Genomic DNA, 15000 nt, shown 5'->3' with positions numbered 1-15000 from the left:
GTGTGTGTGTGTGTGTGTGTGTGTGTGTGTGTGTGTGTGTGTGTGTGTGTCTGTCTGTCTGTGTGTGTCCGTGTGTGTCCTGTTTCCAAGCCAATCCTGGGTACCTGTCTGTGTGGGAATGGCCTCTTTTTCTGTGTGAGTGTGAGTACAGCTAGCTTATGTGTGCCTCTCTCTCTCTCTCTCTCTCCCCCAGGCTCTTTGGAGGCCTCATCCTGGACATCAAGCGCAAGGCCCCTAAGTACCTGTCCGACTACAAGGACGCCCTCAGCCTGCAGTGTCTGGCCTCCTTCCTGTTCCTGTACTGCGCCTGCATGTCCCCGGTCATCACCTTCGGGGGTCTCCTGGGGGAAGCCACGGAGGGACGCGTGGTGAGGGGACACACTTCTAAACACTCAAGCCAACTTTATCCTGCCCAAGGAAGAGACTGTGACCGTTACTGTAGCAGCCTGTGTAGCCTAGTCCCCTCCCCCCTCAAACAATCCCCCGGCCAGGCACGTGCACACATAGAGCCCAAGGGGTGCTTGAGCACCTGCCTTTTTGAGCCTCATAAAAAAGTGCCCTTTTTGAAAGAAAATATTTTCTTTTCTTCTTCTTTTTACCGTTATGCATATAGACTGCCCTTCCAACTGAAAAATGTCAGGATAGAATCAAAATATTAGGTAAAGAGAGAGAGATGCCCCATATTCCATTGCAGTTTGCACAGCCTCCTCACCGTGCCTCTCCGCGGACCTATATATTTTATGCATAGCGTGGGTGGTGATGATGATGATGATAGAAACCGCTGTGGCGCATACAGTTGAATGCTGGTATTACACTCACTGAGGGACACGAAGAAGTCAAGTCCGATGGGATTTGGGAATCTCAAATACAAATCGGGATTGGAATAAAAAAGGCATTTATATTAAACAATAAAGACAGCACTTCTTGGGGTCTGTAGGGTAAGCACTTATTCCCTCCCCCCTGAACATTTATGGAGATGTATGGGCCTTTTAAGTCAGTGATAAAAGTGTCTTTCAAGGATAAGTGAGCTCCTGCACTGATTATTATAGTTCAATATTCAATATTTGATCACCAAAACCCCCCAAAAAGCATAAAAAGGGGGCCCCCCCCCCGCCCGAAAAGGGCCCTTAAAAATCGGGCTTGTGTGCTACGCGCGCTCGGTTAGAACACACACAGGTATAGTGCCCTTTTCAGCCTTTGAGCACCTGCCCCTCTAAAGTCCTGTGCACGTCCCTGCCCCCGGCCATGTTTCAACCCTCCCCAGCCCCCTAAACCATGTCCCCTACCCCCCTCCTCCTCCCAACTCACCTCCCGCTTCCTTACCTCGTCCCTCTCACCTGATACCATCCCCCTTCCCCACCTCCTAAGTCCTAACTCCCCCCCCCCCCCCCCATCCAATCCAATCCAATGGACCTATCTCAAACCCTGCCCTCTTTTCTTGATCCTCCAAACTTTGTTTGTCCGAGGTAAGCGACAGTTGTGATTGGAGGATCAAGAAAAGAGGGCAGGGTTTGAGATAGGTCTATTGTCTCTCCCACCTGGACACACCCACCTGCAGCGTGTCGAAGTGTCCTTGAGCAAGACACTTAACCCCTAATTGCTCCTGATGAGCAGGTTGGCACCTTGCATGGTTGCCTCCGCCATCGGTGAGTGAATGGGTGAGATGTGAGGAACAAATTGTAAAGCGGTTTGGATAAAAGTGCTATATAAATGCAGCCATTTACCATTTACCATTTACCCACCTCCTATGACCTATATAGATCAGTGTTCCCCCCTGTGTGTAATTATTTATTACTAGCTGACTGTATGTAATATGTATCCATGCAATCACAACAGAATAAGGATGGCTGTGTCCAGAGGTTATTTACATCTCATGAAATTGCGTGTGCACTTCTCCTCGCCTCTTCACTCTCGGGAGGAGCACTCTCAGTAATTATGCCCCTGCTGTAGGTGTTACTTCCATGTAGGGCTGCAACTAATGACTATTTTGGTAGTCGACTAATCTGTCGATAATTTTTCCGATTAGTCGACTAATCTAAAAACAATTATATAAAAAAAATATATATATATAAAAATTTTTTTTTTTTTTTTTTTTTTGTTTTTTTTTGCACTACCTATCTTTGTGAAAGTGGCTTCTCAGCTCTGGTCCAGCTGAAGACAGAGCAGAGGAACATATTGGACATTGAGCATGACCTCAGAGTTGCTTTGAGACTCTTGTCAGGACCAAACAACATCCCCAGTTATCCCATTAGTTCCCCCAAACTTACTGTCGGTCTGTTATGTTAAGCTAAGAAGTCTTCAGCTGGACCAGAGCTGAGAAGCCACTTTCACAAAGATAGGTAGCAAAGGTTACAACATTTTCATAGTTGTATGTACAAAATGTATACACATTTATTTATGTTTTTATTTATATATATCTTTTTATCTTTTTCTTTTTTCCCCCTTTGTCACTATTTGAATACAGTTATGTTATATAGATAAAATATAATTAGGATAATAATAAGGTTTTATATTTATGTGTCACCTTATATTTGAGTAATTTCTTATATGCTGAGAAGGCTGAGAATAGCATGCATTGTCTTCAGAAAACCATGGGATTCATTACTGGACTGGAACTCTGGACCGTATCACACTCGCTCTGGAGATTGATTTACCCTTAAAAGAACACGCCAACATTTTGGGAAATTATCGTATCGTCTTCTCCAGAGAGAGAGACAAGAAGATAGATACCAGTTTCCTCTCAGTGCGTTCAGTAGAAAGCTATCTGGCTGCACGTTAGCCTAGCTTAGCACAATGAATGGTCATGTCCACGTCCATTGATTTCCACAAATGTTGGCATGTTCTTTTAGTGCAAATGTAACAGTAGCCTAGCTTAGCACAATGAATGGAAGCGGACATGGCCGATTAGCCTTCGGGAGAGGTGTTAGTTTGACAATGCCTAGGCTAACCGGCACTGTCCGCTTCCATTCATTGTGCTAAGCTAGGCTAACGTGCAGCCAGATAGCTGTCTACTGAACGCACAGAGAGGAGACTGGTATCTATCTTCTTGTCTCTCTCTGGAGAAGACGGTAAGCTAATCCCCAAATGTTGGCGTGTTCTTTTAAGGTCCCTAGAGTTTGCACTGAATTAGGAAATTCTGCTTTTAGCTTCACTGCCCCCGACACGTGGAATGATTTTCCAAAGCACTTTAAAACTCAATACTTTAGTCTCCATTGGTCAGTTTAAATCTATAATAGCCAACCGTTTCACCTCAGTCTGTAGTTGTTTCTTTTTAATTTAAATAGTTTAATTGATTGAACAATTTAAACCTTTCTGTTTCTATATTGTTTTTGTATTATGCGTTGTGCCTCTCGGCGTCATTGTAAAGGAGAACTTGCTCTCGGTGATCTTTCGAGGTTAAATAAAGATTGAATGAGGTGTCCAGAGAGACCATGCTTGATAAACAACTGAGCGCAGCGTGTTTCTCTGTGTGTACCTACTACCTACTTGTGTACACTCAGTCCGAGCGCCTACAAAACACCAGCGCGCTTGCTGAGAAGTTCATTCTACGAGGAAAAAGGCTGAATCAAATAAACTAGCGGCTGATTGATTCACGAGCTAACCGTTGTTGTCCTTTGTTTTTTCAGAGTGCAATTGAGTCCCTGTTTGGAGCGTCCATGACTGGAATAGCCTACTCTCTGTTCGCTGGACAGCCTCTAACCATCTTGGGCAGCACAGGGCCTGTGCTCGTCTTTGAAAAGATCCTCTTCAAATTCTGCAAGTATGTCGAATTAAATCACAGCAGGACAATCAAAACTTTGATTGTATTTGAATCGGGTGATCGCTGCCGACACCCAGCCGTATCGTGTTGGTCATAAATACATGACTCACATGTATTTAATGTAACCATCTCCTTGGTTTGGTTAAGGAAGCCTTGTCTAACATACATCAGATTAAATGGTCACAGGAAATACTACATAAACCAAAATGAAGAACATTTAGTACGATGAAAGGTTATTATAGAAATGAAAAATATGTGTGTGCTCTATTATCTAAAAGACAATGGTCATTATGTGCCCAGCTCTGCTCTGGGATTTCAAGTTCAAGTTTGTTTATTAAATATCACAATAAAATACACATACTTCACGGTGAAATGCTTGGTTCTGTATGAGCCCCTGAGAGTGTGCTTCATACAGTAAAAAAAGTAAGTAAGAAAGTAGTCAAAAGTAAGTAAGTAAAAAAAAAAAGAGGAATATACAATATACAATCTAAAGTACAACCTAGGTACAGTCTAAGTACAGTGAGTAAAAAATGAGTAAACAGTGCAGAAATTGAGGTACAAAACTTTGAGGTAAGGTGCAATTGCAAATGAGGTATGAATGTAGTGCAAATCTCTTTAATAATAGATCAATATAATGTAGTGTTAAAGTGTCTAAACTTTGCCCCTGCACCTCTAAACCGGACGTTACCGGGGGGTCACAGAAGAAGAGCGGATCTGTATTTACTGTAATATTGATATTGATATTGTCCATTATTGTCCATTATATTATGATATGATCTTGAGTTAATGTGGTTGAGTGATGGAGAAAGACTAAAATGGATTTTTGATCACAGGGTATTTGCACTTGCAGAATATTTAGAGAAAGCTTGGGATAAACGTACGAAGAGAACATAATAATGTGATGTATTTATTTTCGCCTCCGATGGTGTGCATGGTGTAGCTTCCAAACCTTGGGAAGTCAATGTTGTATTCAATTATTGTTTTTGGTGTCTCATAATCCCGTAAGGGATGGGTCGTCGGACACAAAATGTCATTCATTCATTCATTCATTCATTCATTCATTCATTCATTCATTCATTCATTCATTCATTCATTCACATGTCTGTGTGTGTGTCTGTGTGTGTGTGTCCGTGCCGCAGGGAGTACGACCTCTCCTACCTCTCCCTGAGGGCCTGCATCGGCCTGTGGACCGCCTTCCTGTGTCTGCTCCTGGTGGCCACGGACGCCAGCTCGCTCGTCTGCTACATCACGCGCTTCACCGAGGAGGCCTTCGCCGCCCTGATCTGCCTCATCTTCATCTACGAGGCGCTGGAGAAGCTGATCCACCTGGGCACGCACTACCCCATCAACAACAACAACAACCTGCAGAGGCTCACGCAGTACTCGTAAGCAGCGCCCCTCGTACACCTCTCCTCACGGGACTCCCGTCGCACACAGGAGGAGGCCACAGTGGCTCTCGGGAGGTAGAGTGGTCGTCTCGTAATTGGAAGGTTCCTGGTTCGATTTCCCGCTCCTCCCCGGCAATGTGTCAAAGTGTCCTTGAGCAAGACACCCCTAATTGCTCCCCGGTGAGCAGGTTGGCACCTTGCATGCGGTTGCGTCCGCCGTCGGTGTGTGAATGTGTGGGTGAATGGGTGAATGTGAGGTATATAATTTACGTCTCTCCGAGTCCTGACACGTCTCTCCTGACCCGTCTCTCCTGACACATGAGACACAACTGTGTAATGACACTGAGACACAACTGTGTAGTGAGACTGAGACACAACTGTGTAATGAGACTGAGACACAACTGTGTAGTGAGAGAGACATGAGACACAACTGTAATGACACTGAGACACAACTGTGTAGTGAGACTGAGACACAACTGTGTAATGAGACTGAGACACAACTGTGTAATGACACTGAGACACAACTGTGTAATGACACTGAGACACAACTGTGTAGTGAGACTGAGACACAACTGTGTAATGACACTGAGACACAACTGTATAATGAGACTGAGACACAACTGTGTAATGACACTGAGACACAACTGTGTAGTGAGACTGAGACACAACTGTGTAGTGAGACTGAGACACAACTGTGTAGTGAGACTGAGACACAACTGTGTAATGACACTGAGACACAACTGTGTAATGACACTGAGACACAACTGTGTAATGACACTGAGACACAACTGTATAATGAGACTGAGACACAACGGTGTAATGACACTGAGACACAACTGTGTAGTGAGACTGAGACACAACTGTGTAATGAGACTGAGACACAACTGTGTAGTGAGACTGAGACACAACTGTGTAATGACACTGAGACACAACTGTAATGAGACTGAGACACAACTGTGTAATGAGACTGAGACACAACTGTGTAGTGACACTGAGACACAACTGTATAATGAGACTGACACACAACTGTGTAATGAGACCGAGACACAAACGGAGTGTGTTTTTGCACGTCACCGACTGAGTGATACTCCCACTGGGAGTCTGTCCCATCGTCTATTGATGTTTCTGGCTTTCGACGGATTGCAGAGCCGTCATTATGTCATCCAGAGGATTAAGTCCTTCACTTCGGGTCCCCTATACATCGTTAGCGTGGTTGTTTGTTGTTGTTGTTGTTGTTGTTGTTCTTGTGGTGCCCTGGTATACATCACATGGATGAGTGGCTCTACGCGCACGTGGCCCAGAGGCGGCCTGCATGTGGTTCCTCCGTCAGAAGGGGCAGATGGAGCATCTCTGTCGGCTGTCACCACTTCATCCAGCTTTTTCTTTGTGTAATACTCCCAAGATTATTTCTTTACGGTGAATAATCCCGCGTGGACGCTGCTGGATGGAGAGCAGGCATTACCGTTAAGCCGCGTCAGAGTCCAGTCCCCCTCTGATGTGTGACGGGAGTGGATGCGGATGTTGTCGGCGCACCGCCCGGCCCGCTCGGCGCCGCACGGTATAGGAGCCTAGGGGACGTCGTCGGTTATACGGGGCTGAACATGTTCGTGTGCAGTTGATGTTCATGTTCGTCTGGTAATCTCCCCCCCCCCCCCCCCCCCGCCCCCCCCCGTGGGTACGAGAGAGTGGACTGAGGGGTTTCGCACTGAGGCCGGTGTGACAGCTGGTAGTCGACGCTTGACTGCTGCTGGTTTTCAGAATGCTGTTCAGAGTCTCAGCACTTTTAGGTGCATTGGTGTCTGTGTGTGTGCGTGTGTGTGTGTCTGTGTGTGTCTGTGTGTGTGTCTGTGTGTGTGTGTGTGTGTGTGTGTGTGTGTGTGTGTGTGTGTGTGTGTGTGTGTGTGTGTGTGTGTGTGTGTGTGTGTGTGTGTGTGTACGTGCGCACTTCCATACAGTACATGTAGTGTCTGTTAGTATGTGTGACTATATGAGTCCAGCTCTTCTGAGTCATTTATTATGCAACCCAACCTCCACAGCAGCCTCCGTGTGTGTGTGTGCATGTGCGTGCTAGCGTGCGTGCGTGCGCGTGTGCGTGTGTGCACGTGCTGAATTAAAAAAACACAAAGAAAACCTTCCAGTTGGTGATGTCACTGGGATGTCAAATCTGGGCCTGCTCCATAGACAACGAATTGGGCTCATTTCAGTGCAAGAGTTTCACACAGACGTATTATGACCTCGCAGAGTCAGAACCCCATTCATTGTCTATGGAGCAGTGGTTCACATACTGACTGAACTGTCCTGAGGCACAGGAAGAACATACTGACTGAACTGTCCTGAGGCACAGGAAGAACATACTGACTGAACTGTCCTGGGGCACAGGAAGAACATACTGACTGAACTGTCCTGGGGCACAGGAAGAACATACTGACTGAACTGTCCTGAGGCACAGGAAGAACATACTGACTGAACTGTCCTGAGGCACAGGAAGAACATACTGACTGAACTGTCCTGAGGCACAGGAAGAACATACTGACTGAACTGTCCTGAGACACAGGAAGAACATACTGACTGAACTGTCCTGGGGCACAGGAAGAACATACTGACTGAACTGTCCTGAGGCACAGGAAGAACATACTGACTGAACTGTCCTGAGGCACAGGAAGAACATACTGACTGAACTGTCCTGAGGCACAGGAAGAACATACTGACTGAACTGTCCTGAGGCACAGGAAGAACATACTGACTGAACTGTCCTGAGACACAGGAAGAACATACTGACTGAACTGTCCTGGGGCACAGGAAGAACATACTGACTGAACTGTCCTGAGACACAGGAAGAACATACTGACTGAACTGTCCTGAGACACAGGAAGAACATACTGACTGAACTGTCCTGAGACACAGGAAGAACATACTGACTGAACTGTCCTGAGGCACAGGAAGAACATACTGACTGAACTGTCCTGAGACACAAGAAGAACATACTGACTGAACTGTCCTGAGACACAGGAAGAACATACTGACTGAACTGTCCTGAGACACAGGAAGAACATACTGACTGAACTGTCCTGGGGCACAGGAAGAACATACTGACTGAACTGTCCTGGGGCACAGGAAGAACATACTGACTGAACTGTCCTGGGGCACAGGAAGACCATACTGACTGAACTGTCCTGGGGCACAGGAAGAACATACTGACTGAACTGTCCTGAGACACAGGAAGAACATACTGACTGAACTGTCCTGGGGCACAGGAAGAACATACTGACTGAACTGTCCTGAGACACAGGAAGAACATACTGACTGAACTGTCCTGAGACACAGGAAGAACATACTGACTGAACTGTCCTGGGGCACAGGAAGAACATACTGACTGAACTGTCCTGGGGCACAGGAAGAACATACTGACTGAACTGTCCTGAGGCACAGGAAGAACATACTGAGTGAACTGTCCTGGGGCACAGGAAGAACATACTGACTGAACTGTCCTGAGGCACAGGAAGAACATACTGACTGACTGAACTGTCCTGAGACACAGGAAGAACATACTGACTGAACTGTCCTGAGACACAGGAAGAACATACTGACTGAACTGTCCTGAGACACAGGAAGAACATACTGACTGAACTGTCCTGGGGCACAGGAAGAACATACTGACTGAACTGTCCTGAGACACAGGAAGACCATACTGACTGAACTGTCCTGGGGCACAGGAAGAACATACTGACTGAACTGTCCTGGGGCACAGGAAGAACATACTGACTGAACTGTCCTGGGGCACAGGAAGAACATACTGACTGAACTGTCCTGAGGCACAGGAAGAACATACTGACTGAACTGTCCTGGGGCACAGGAAGAACATACTGACTGAACTGTCCTGGGGCACAGGAAGAACATACTGACTGAACTGTCCTGAGGTACAGGATGAACATACTGACTGAACTGTCCTGAGGTACAGGATGAACATACTGACTGAACTGTCCTGGGGCACAGGAAGAACATGTGTGAATTCTTAAAATGGGCGACATTCCCTTTTAATATCAGACTGCATCTACAACGCTTGTGTCCCTCGCATTCGTGCGGTGAATCCATTATTTCCAAGTGCTTCTGTCTCCACAGGTGTGCCTGCGTTGAGCCCATGAACCCCAGCAACGAGACCCTGAGCTTCTGGGAGGAGAAGAACATCACGGTGTCCCAGGTCAACTGGACAGCCCTGGAGGTCAATGTAAGAAGACATCCACACGCAGCACACACACACACACACACACACACACACACACACACACACACACACACACACACACACACACACACACACACACACACACACACTAGGAACTAGGGCTGACCCCTATTAGTCGAATAGTCGAGTAATCGATTGAAAGGAGCCGTAGTCGACTGCCAACCTCTTAGTCGAATAAAAAAAAAATATATATATATATATATATTTTTTTTTTTTTTTTTTTTTTATCATTCTTTCTGGCGCACGGAGATTACGTTCGTCACCAACACCGGGAGACACTAGGATTCGCCTGTTCGAATCCAGCTCCCGGCGTTGCTATCAGCTTGGCTGGCCCCTCGCACTGATACAATTGGCCGTATCAGAGGGTGGGAAAGCTGAAGGGTGGGTCCTGGGCGTTGTGGACAGCGACCCCTACAGTTCGGTCGGGGCGCCTGCTCAGCGAGGGTTGGATCTGAGGAGAGATAGTGTGGCCTCCCACACGCTACACTCTCCCCGGTGAGAACCTGCGCGGCCAGGTTGGCCTGCCCCAGGCTGCACATGCGTCGGAGGAAAGCATGTGACAGTCTCCGGTCTCCCGGACCAACAGTAGGGGAAAGTACGCAACAACCAGGAAGGGTGGGATGGGAGAGAAATCGGGAAAAAGGAGGGGAAGAAAGATAATAAAAAAAAAAAAAAAAAAAAAAAAAAATCGACTAATAGTCAACTATCGGCTAATTTCGGCCAATCATAGTCGACTATCCAAATCCTTAGTCGGGGACAGCCCTACTAGGAACAGACCTGAGAGATCAGTGTCTCCATCATCACATGCTGCTGCAGGAGCCACATGCTGCTGGAGCAATGGCCCCCCACTGCTGGGAAGAAGCTAGGCTTTGTACTTAAAGGAACACGCCAACAATTTGGGAAATTCGCTTACCGTCTTCTCCAGAGAGAGAGACAAGAAGATAGATACCAGTTTCCTCTCTGTGTGCGTTCAGTAGAAAGCTATCTGGCTGCACGTTAGCCTAGCTTAGCACAATGAATGAAGGCGGACAGTGCCGGTTAGCCTTCGGGAGAGGTGTTAGTTGGGTCGCTTTCTACTGAACACACCGAGAGGAAACTGGTATCTATCTCAAGGAGAAGACGGTAAGCGAATTTCCCCAAATGTTGGCGTGTTCCTTTAAAGGTGCTGTACGTGGTGTTTTCTTTGTTAAAATAATAGCTCTACATTCTGACAGCCATCACTGATATAAAGAGTGTCTGGTCAGTAACATGGGTCTCCCGCGTGTATACCAAACCAAGCCGCATTTCTCGGAGACGCTCTCTGATTGGCACTGACTGACGCTCTCTGATTGGCACTGACTGACGCTCTCTGATTGGCCACTGACGCGTTTGCCCAATCCGTGACGAGCTGTGTCTTTGCCCATTGCCACGTCAAACAGCCTGCAAACTACCTGGCGTTCTATCGCCATGCTCTAAGACAAACTCTAACCTTAACCAACTTCGAAAGAGCGCCTAAGCTTAACCGTCGAAAGAACTTGCCGTCACGCTCTAAGACAAACTCTAACCTTAACCAACTTCGAAAGAGCGCCTAAGCTTAACCGTCGAAAGAACTTGCCGTCACGCTCTAAGACAAACTCTAACCTTAACCAACTTCGAAGAGTGCCTAAGCTTAACCAGTGTAGAAACAGGCGTCGGCCAATCAGAGAGCGTCTCCGAGAAATGCGGCTTGGTTTGGTATTCACGCGGGTCTCCCAGTCCCTCCACTTCTGCAGTAAACAGAGAATACATTTCCTGGTATCCCGTTCCCACTTTATCCAATCAGGAGAGAGAACGCCACACTGCAAAAACTGTCAGACAAAAATGAGAAGTAAAAACCAATATTACGTGCTTGAAAACAAGTAAAATAATCTGCCAGCAAATTTGGCTTGGCAAGATATCTAGGGTTCTCTCTCCTGATTGGATAAAGTGGGAAGGGATACCAGGAAATGTATTTTGTGTTTACTGTACTGCGCGGAGGGAACGAGAGACCCATGTTACTGACCACACACTTTATATCAGTGATGGCTGTTGGAATATAGAGCTATTTAACACTTATTTAACAAAAGAATACCACTTACAACACCTTTAAAAGAAAAAGAAATGAAGCAGGTAGAGTCTAAATAATACATATTCCATGTCACGGATATCCGAATGAGTGCAAGTGAAAGTGGTCCAAATCTATATATATATATATATTTTTTTTTTTTTACTCATACGTGACTCAGATCTGATTATGTCATGACAGTGTGAACAGCAAAACTCACATGGAATCTGAGCTTTTCAATTCTGATTTGGCCCACTTTCATAATGTGGTCCTAAATCAGATACAGGTCAGATGTTTTGCAATGTGACCTCAGTCTGAACAGTCATGCGACATCCAATGCGATTTTATGTCACTCTCTAGATTAACATTTGTCACAATTCTTTACGTCCATCTTCGGGTCAGTTCAGGAGCGTGACCAGTTCACACTGGAATATGATGGCCACATTAAAAGAAAATTATAAAAATTAACAGCCAAACAAAAATGATCAGATCTGAGCAATAAATCAGAATTGAGCACAGTGCGAACGTAGCCTTTAAAAGGTCAAAAAGTGAACGTGGTCGTTTATGCCAAGTACTTATAAATGATTCACTAGATGATAGGAGAGGAGCAGATGAGAGACGATGAGATGAGACGAGAGGAGAGGACCGCATGGTGAGACAAGCTACGGTGACTCAGCTCAAACTCTGGCAAGCTAGCCGCTTCAAGCTCTGGATATTGTTTACGCAGCCCCCGTCCTGGTATTGTCTTACGCTAGAAGCGACGGTGGGGGGGATTAGCAGCATGTGGGGTGAGATTTCACAGGGTTTAGCTGCAGAATCAGCAGCGTGACACACAGCGAACAGGGGATCTGTTCCTCTGCTGTGAATCAGTCAGGCCACCGGAGGCCTTCTGTGTCACTCCTACTCTTGACAGACGACACACTGCTGTACACATACTGGCGTTCATCAATACAGATTCAAGCCTTTATTTATTCTCGAAAAGGCCAATTGAGGTCACCTTCGTTTTCAATGTCGTCGAGACTTTACAGACATTTCAAATGCATATATATTTTTTTTCCAATATAATAATAATAAATAATAATAACTCTATCTATATAGCACCTTTCACACATGGACCGCAGCCCAAAGTGCCCCACAGCAAATAAAAAGAACATAGGCATAAAATGTGTATACAGTTGACAGAATAAAAGCAATGCATAATGTTCAGACATAAGAATAGGTATAAAAGACAATAAAAGTAGTGCAACGTAGAACGTGCAGACATAAGAATAGGCATAAAATAAGTATATATATCAGTCATCACCAATATCACCATCATTATCATCATCATCACCATCATCATTATCATTTTAACCATCATCATCAACATCATAATCATCATCATACTCCTAACATTCTCATGCATTTCCTACCAATATGGCACAGTGTCATAATCGCAGCTCATAGCATCATTAAATGATCACCTGTTATTTGTTTACAATCACCGGCTGCGACTAAGATGTCTGCGATGAGGCGTGAGGTCCAGTGGGGTTGAGGTAGGGGGTGGTTTATACTGTGAATACCATCACCAGGTCCAGTGGGGTTGAGGTAGGGGGTGGTTTATACTGTGAATACCATCACCAGGTCCAGTGAGGGTTGAGGTAGCGGGTGGTTTATACTGTGAATACCATCACCAGGTCCAGTGGGGTTGAGGTAGGGGGTGGTTTATACTGTGAATACCATCACCAGGTCCAGTGAGGTTGAGGTAGCGGGTGGTTTATACTGTGAATACCATCACCAGGTCCAGTGAGGTTGAGGTAGCGGGTGGTTTATACTGTGAATACCATCACCAGGTCCAGTGAGGTTGAGGTAGGGGGTGGTTTATACTGTGAATACCATCACCAGGTCCAGTGAGGTTGAGGTAGCGGGTGGTTTATACTGTGAATACCATCACCAGGTCCAGTGAGGTTGAGGTAGCGGGTGGTTTATACTGTGAATACCATCACCAGGTCCAGTGAGGTTGAGGTAGCGGGTGGTTTATACTGTGAATACCATCACCAGGTCCAGTGAGGTTGAGGTAGCGGGTGGTTTATACTGTGAATACCATCACCAGGTCCAGTGGGGTTGAGGTAGGGGGTGGTTTATACTGTGAATACCATCACCAGGTCCAGTGAGGGTTGAGGTAGCGGGTGGTTTATACTGTGAATACCATCACCAGGTCCAGTGGGGTTGAGGTAGGGGGTGGTTTATACTGTGAATACCATCACCAGGTCCAGTGAGGTTGAGGTAGCGGGTGGTTTATACTGTGAATACCATCACCAGGTCCAGTGAGGTTGAGGTAGCGGGTGGTTTATACTGTGAATACCATCACCAGGTCCAGTGAGGTTGAGGTAGCGGGTGGTTTATACTGTGAATACCATCACCAGGTCCAGTGAGGGTGAGGTAGGGGGTGGTTTATACTGTGAATACCATCACCAGGTCCAGTGAGGGTGAGGTAGGGGGTGGTTTATACTGTGAATACCATCACCAGGTCCAGTGAGGTTGAGGTAGGGGTGCTTTTTTTGTGATCAAATCTTTTTTTTTTTCTTTTTTTTTACACGAAACAAGACAACACAATACAGTAACAATACTAATAAACAAGACATCACAGGACAATAACAGTAGTAATAATAATAATAATAATAATAATAATAATAATAATAATAATAATAATAATAATAATAATAATAATAATAATAATAATAATAATAATAATAATAATAATAATAATAATAATAATAATAACGACAATGATGAGAGGTAGCGGGTGGTTTATACTGTGAGTATCAAGTTCAAGTTTCAAGTTTCTTTATTAGTTGTCATACAAAAATACAGAATACTTTTATATGAAATGCTTCTTTCTGTTTTGCTCCTGAGAGTGTGCTAGATAAAAATAGATAAGTATAAAATAAGTATAAAATAGAAAGTCAAAAGTACGTAAACAAGTGTAAACAAAAGTGTTCAATATACATATATACAATATACAATGCAGAGTAGAGAAGGGTAACTGAGTTACAATACAATATACAGTACAATGCAGAAATGGGATGAAGGTACAACTTAGGCCGGGGTATGGTGCCATGAGGTATGAGTTGTAGTGCAAATCTCTTTACCAATAAATATAAAGTGTGTTAAAGTGTCTAAAGTGGGTAAAGTGGGTAAAGTGAGTTGTTTATTTAAAGTGTACGTGTGGATGTGTGTGCTGTGAGTGTATTTGATGGTGTGTTACATAGTGTTATTGTCGTTGAGCATCCTGATGAGTGTGATCATCCTGCCACCTCCCTGGTCCCTGCAGGAGTGCGAGGTCTTCCGGGGGGAGTTCGTGGGCACGGCCTGTGGCCCCCATGGCCCCTTCGTCCCCGACGTCCTGTTCTGGTGCGTCGTCCTCTTCTTCTCCACCGTCTTGATGTCTGCCTTCCTCAAGGAGTTCAAGTTCAGCCGCTATTTCCCGACCAAGGTGAGGTCCACCTCTCTCTTTCTAGACCCTCTCTCTCTCTCTCTTTTTCTCTCTCTGTTTGTCTGTACCCCC

At 45.4% G+C, this 15000-nt stretch overlaps 1 protein-coding gene across 1 annotated transcript in view; it reads left to right on the top strand.

The window, feature by feature from the left end:
- LOC311234717 (sodium-driven chloride bicarbonate exchanger-like) overlaps positions 1 to 15000 on the top strand; it is a gene marked incomplete at both ends in the record, with an annotated part of 69658 nt that overhangs the window by 25097 nt on the left and 29561 nt on the right. Inside the window, 5 exons of the mRNA XM_084321961.1 lie at positions 194 to 368; positions 3627 to 3760; positions 4900 to 5145; positions 9268 to 9373; positions 14767 to 14928. Of these exons, the coding sequence (XP_084178087.1) occupies positions 194 to 368; positions 3627 to 3760; positions 4900 to 5145; positions 9268 to 9373; positions 14767 to 14928 (823 nt within the window). The remainder of the gene's footprint in view (positions 1 to 193; positions 369 to 3626; positions 3761 to 4899; positions 5146 to 9267; positions 9374 to 14766; positions 14929 to 15000) is intronic.

This window comes from Notolepis coatsorum, assembly GCF_963971535.1.
Source record: "Notolepis coatsorum genome assembly, chromosome: 1".
NCBI classification, from domain to species: domain Eukaryota; kingdom Metazoa; phylum Chordata; class Actinopteri; order Aulopiformes; family Paralepididae; genus Notolepis; species Notolepis coatsorum.
The sequence above is the reverse complement of the archived record's forward strand: the minus strand, read 5'-3'. Positions and strand labels throughout refer to the sequence as shown.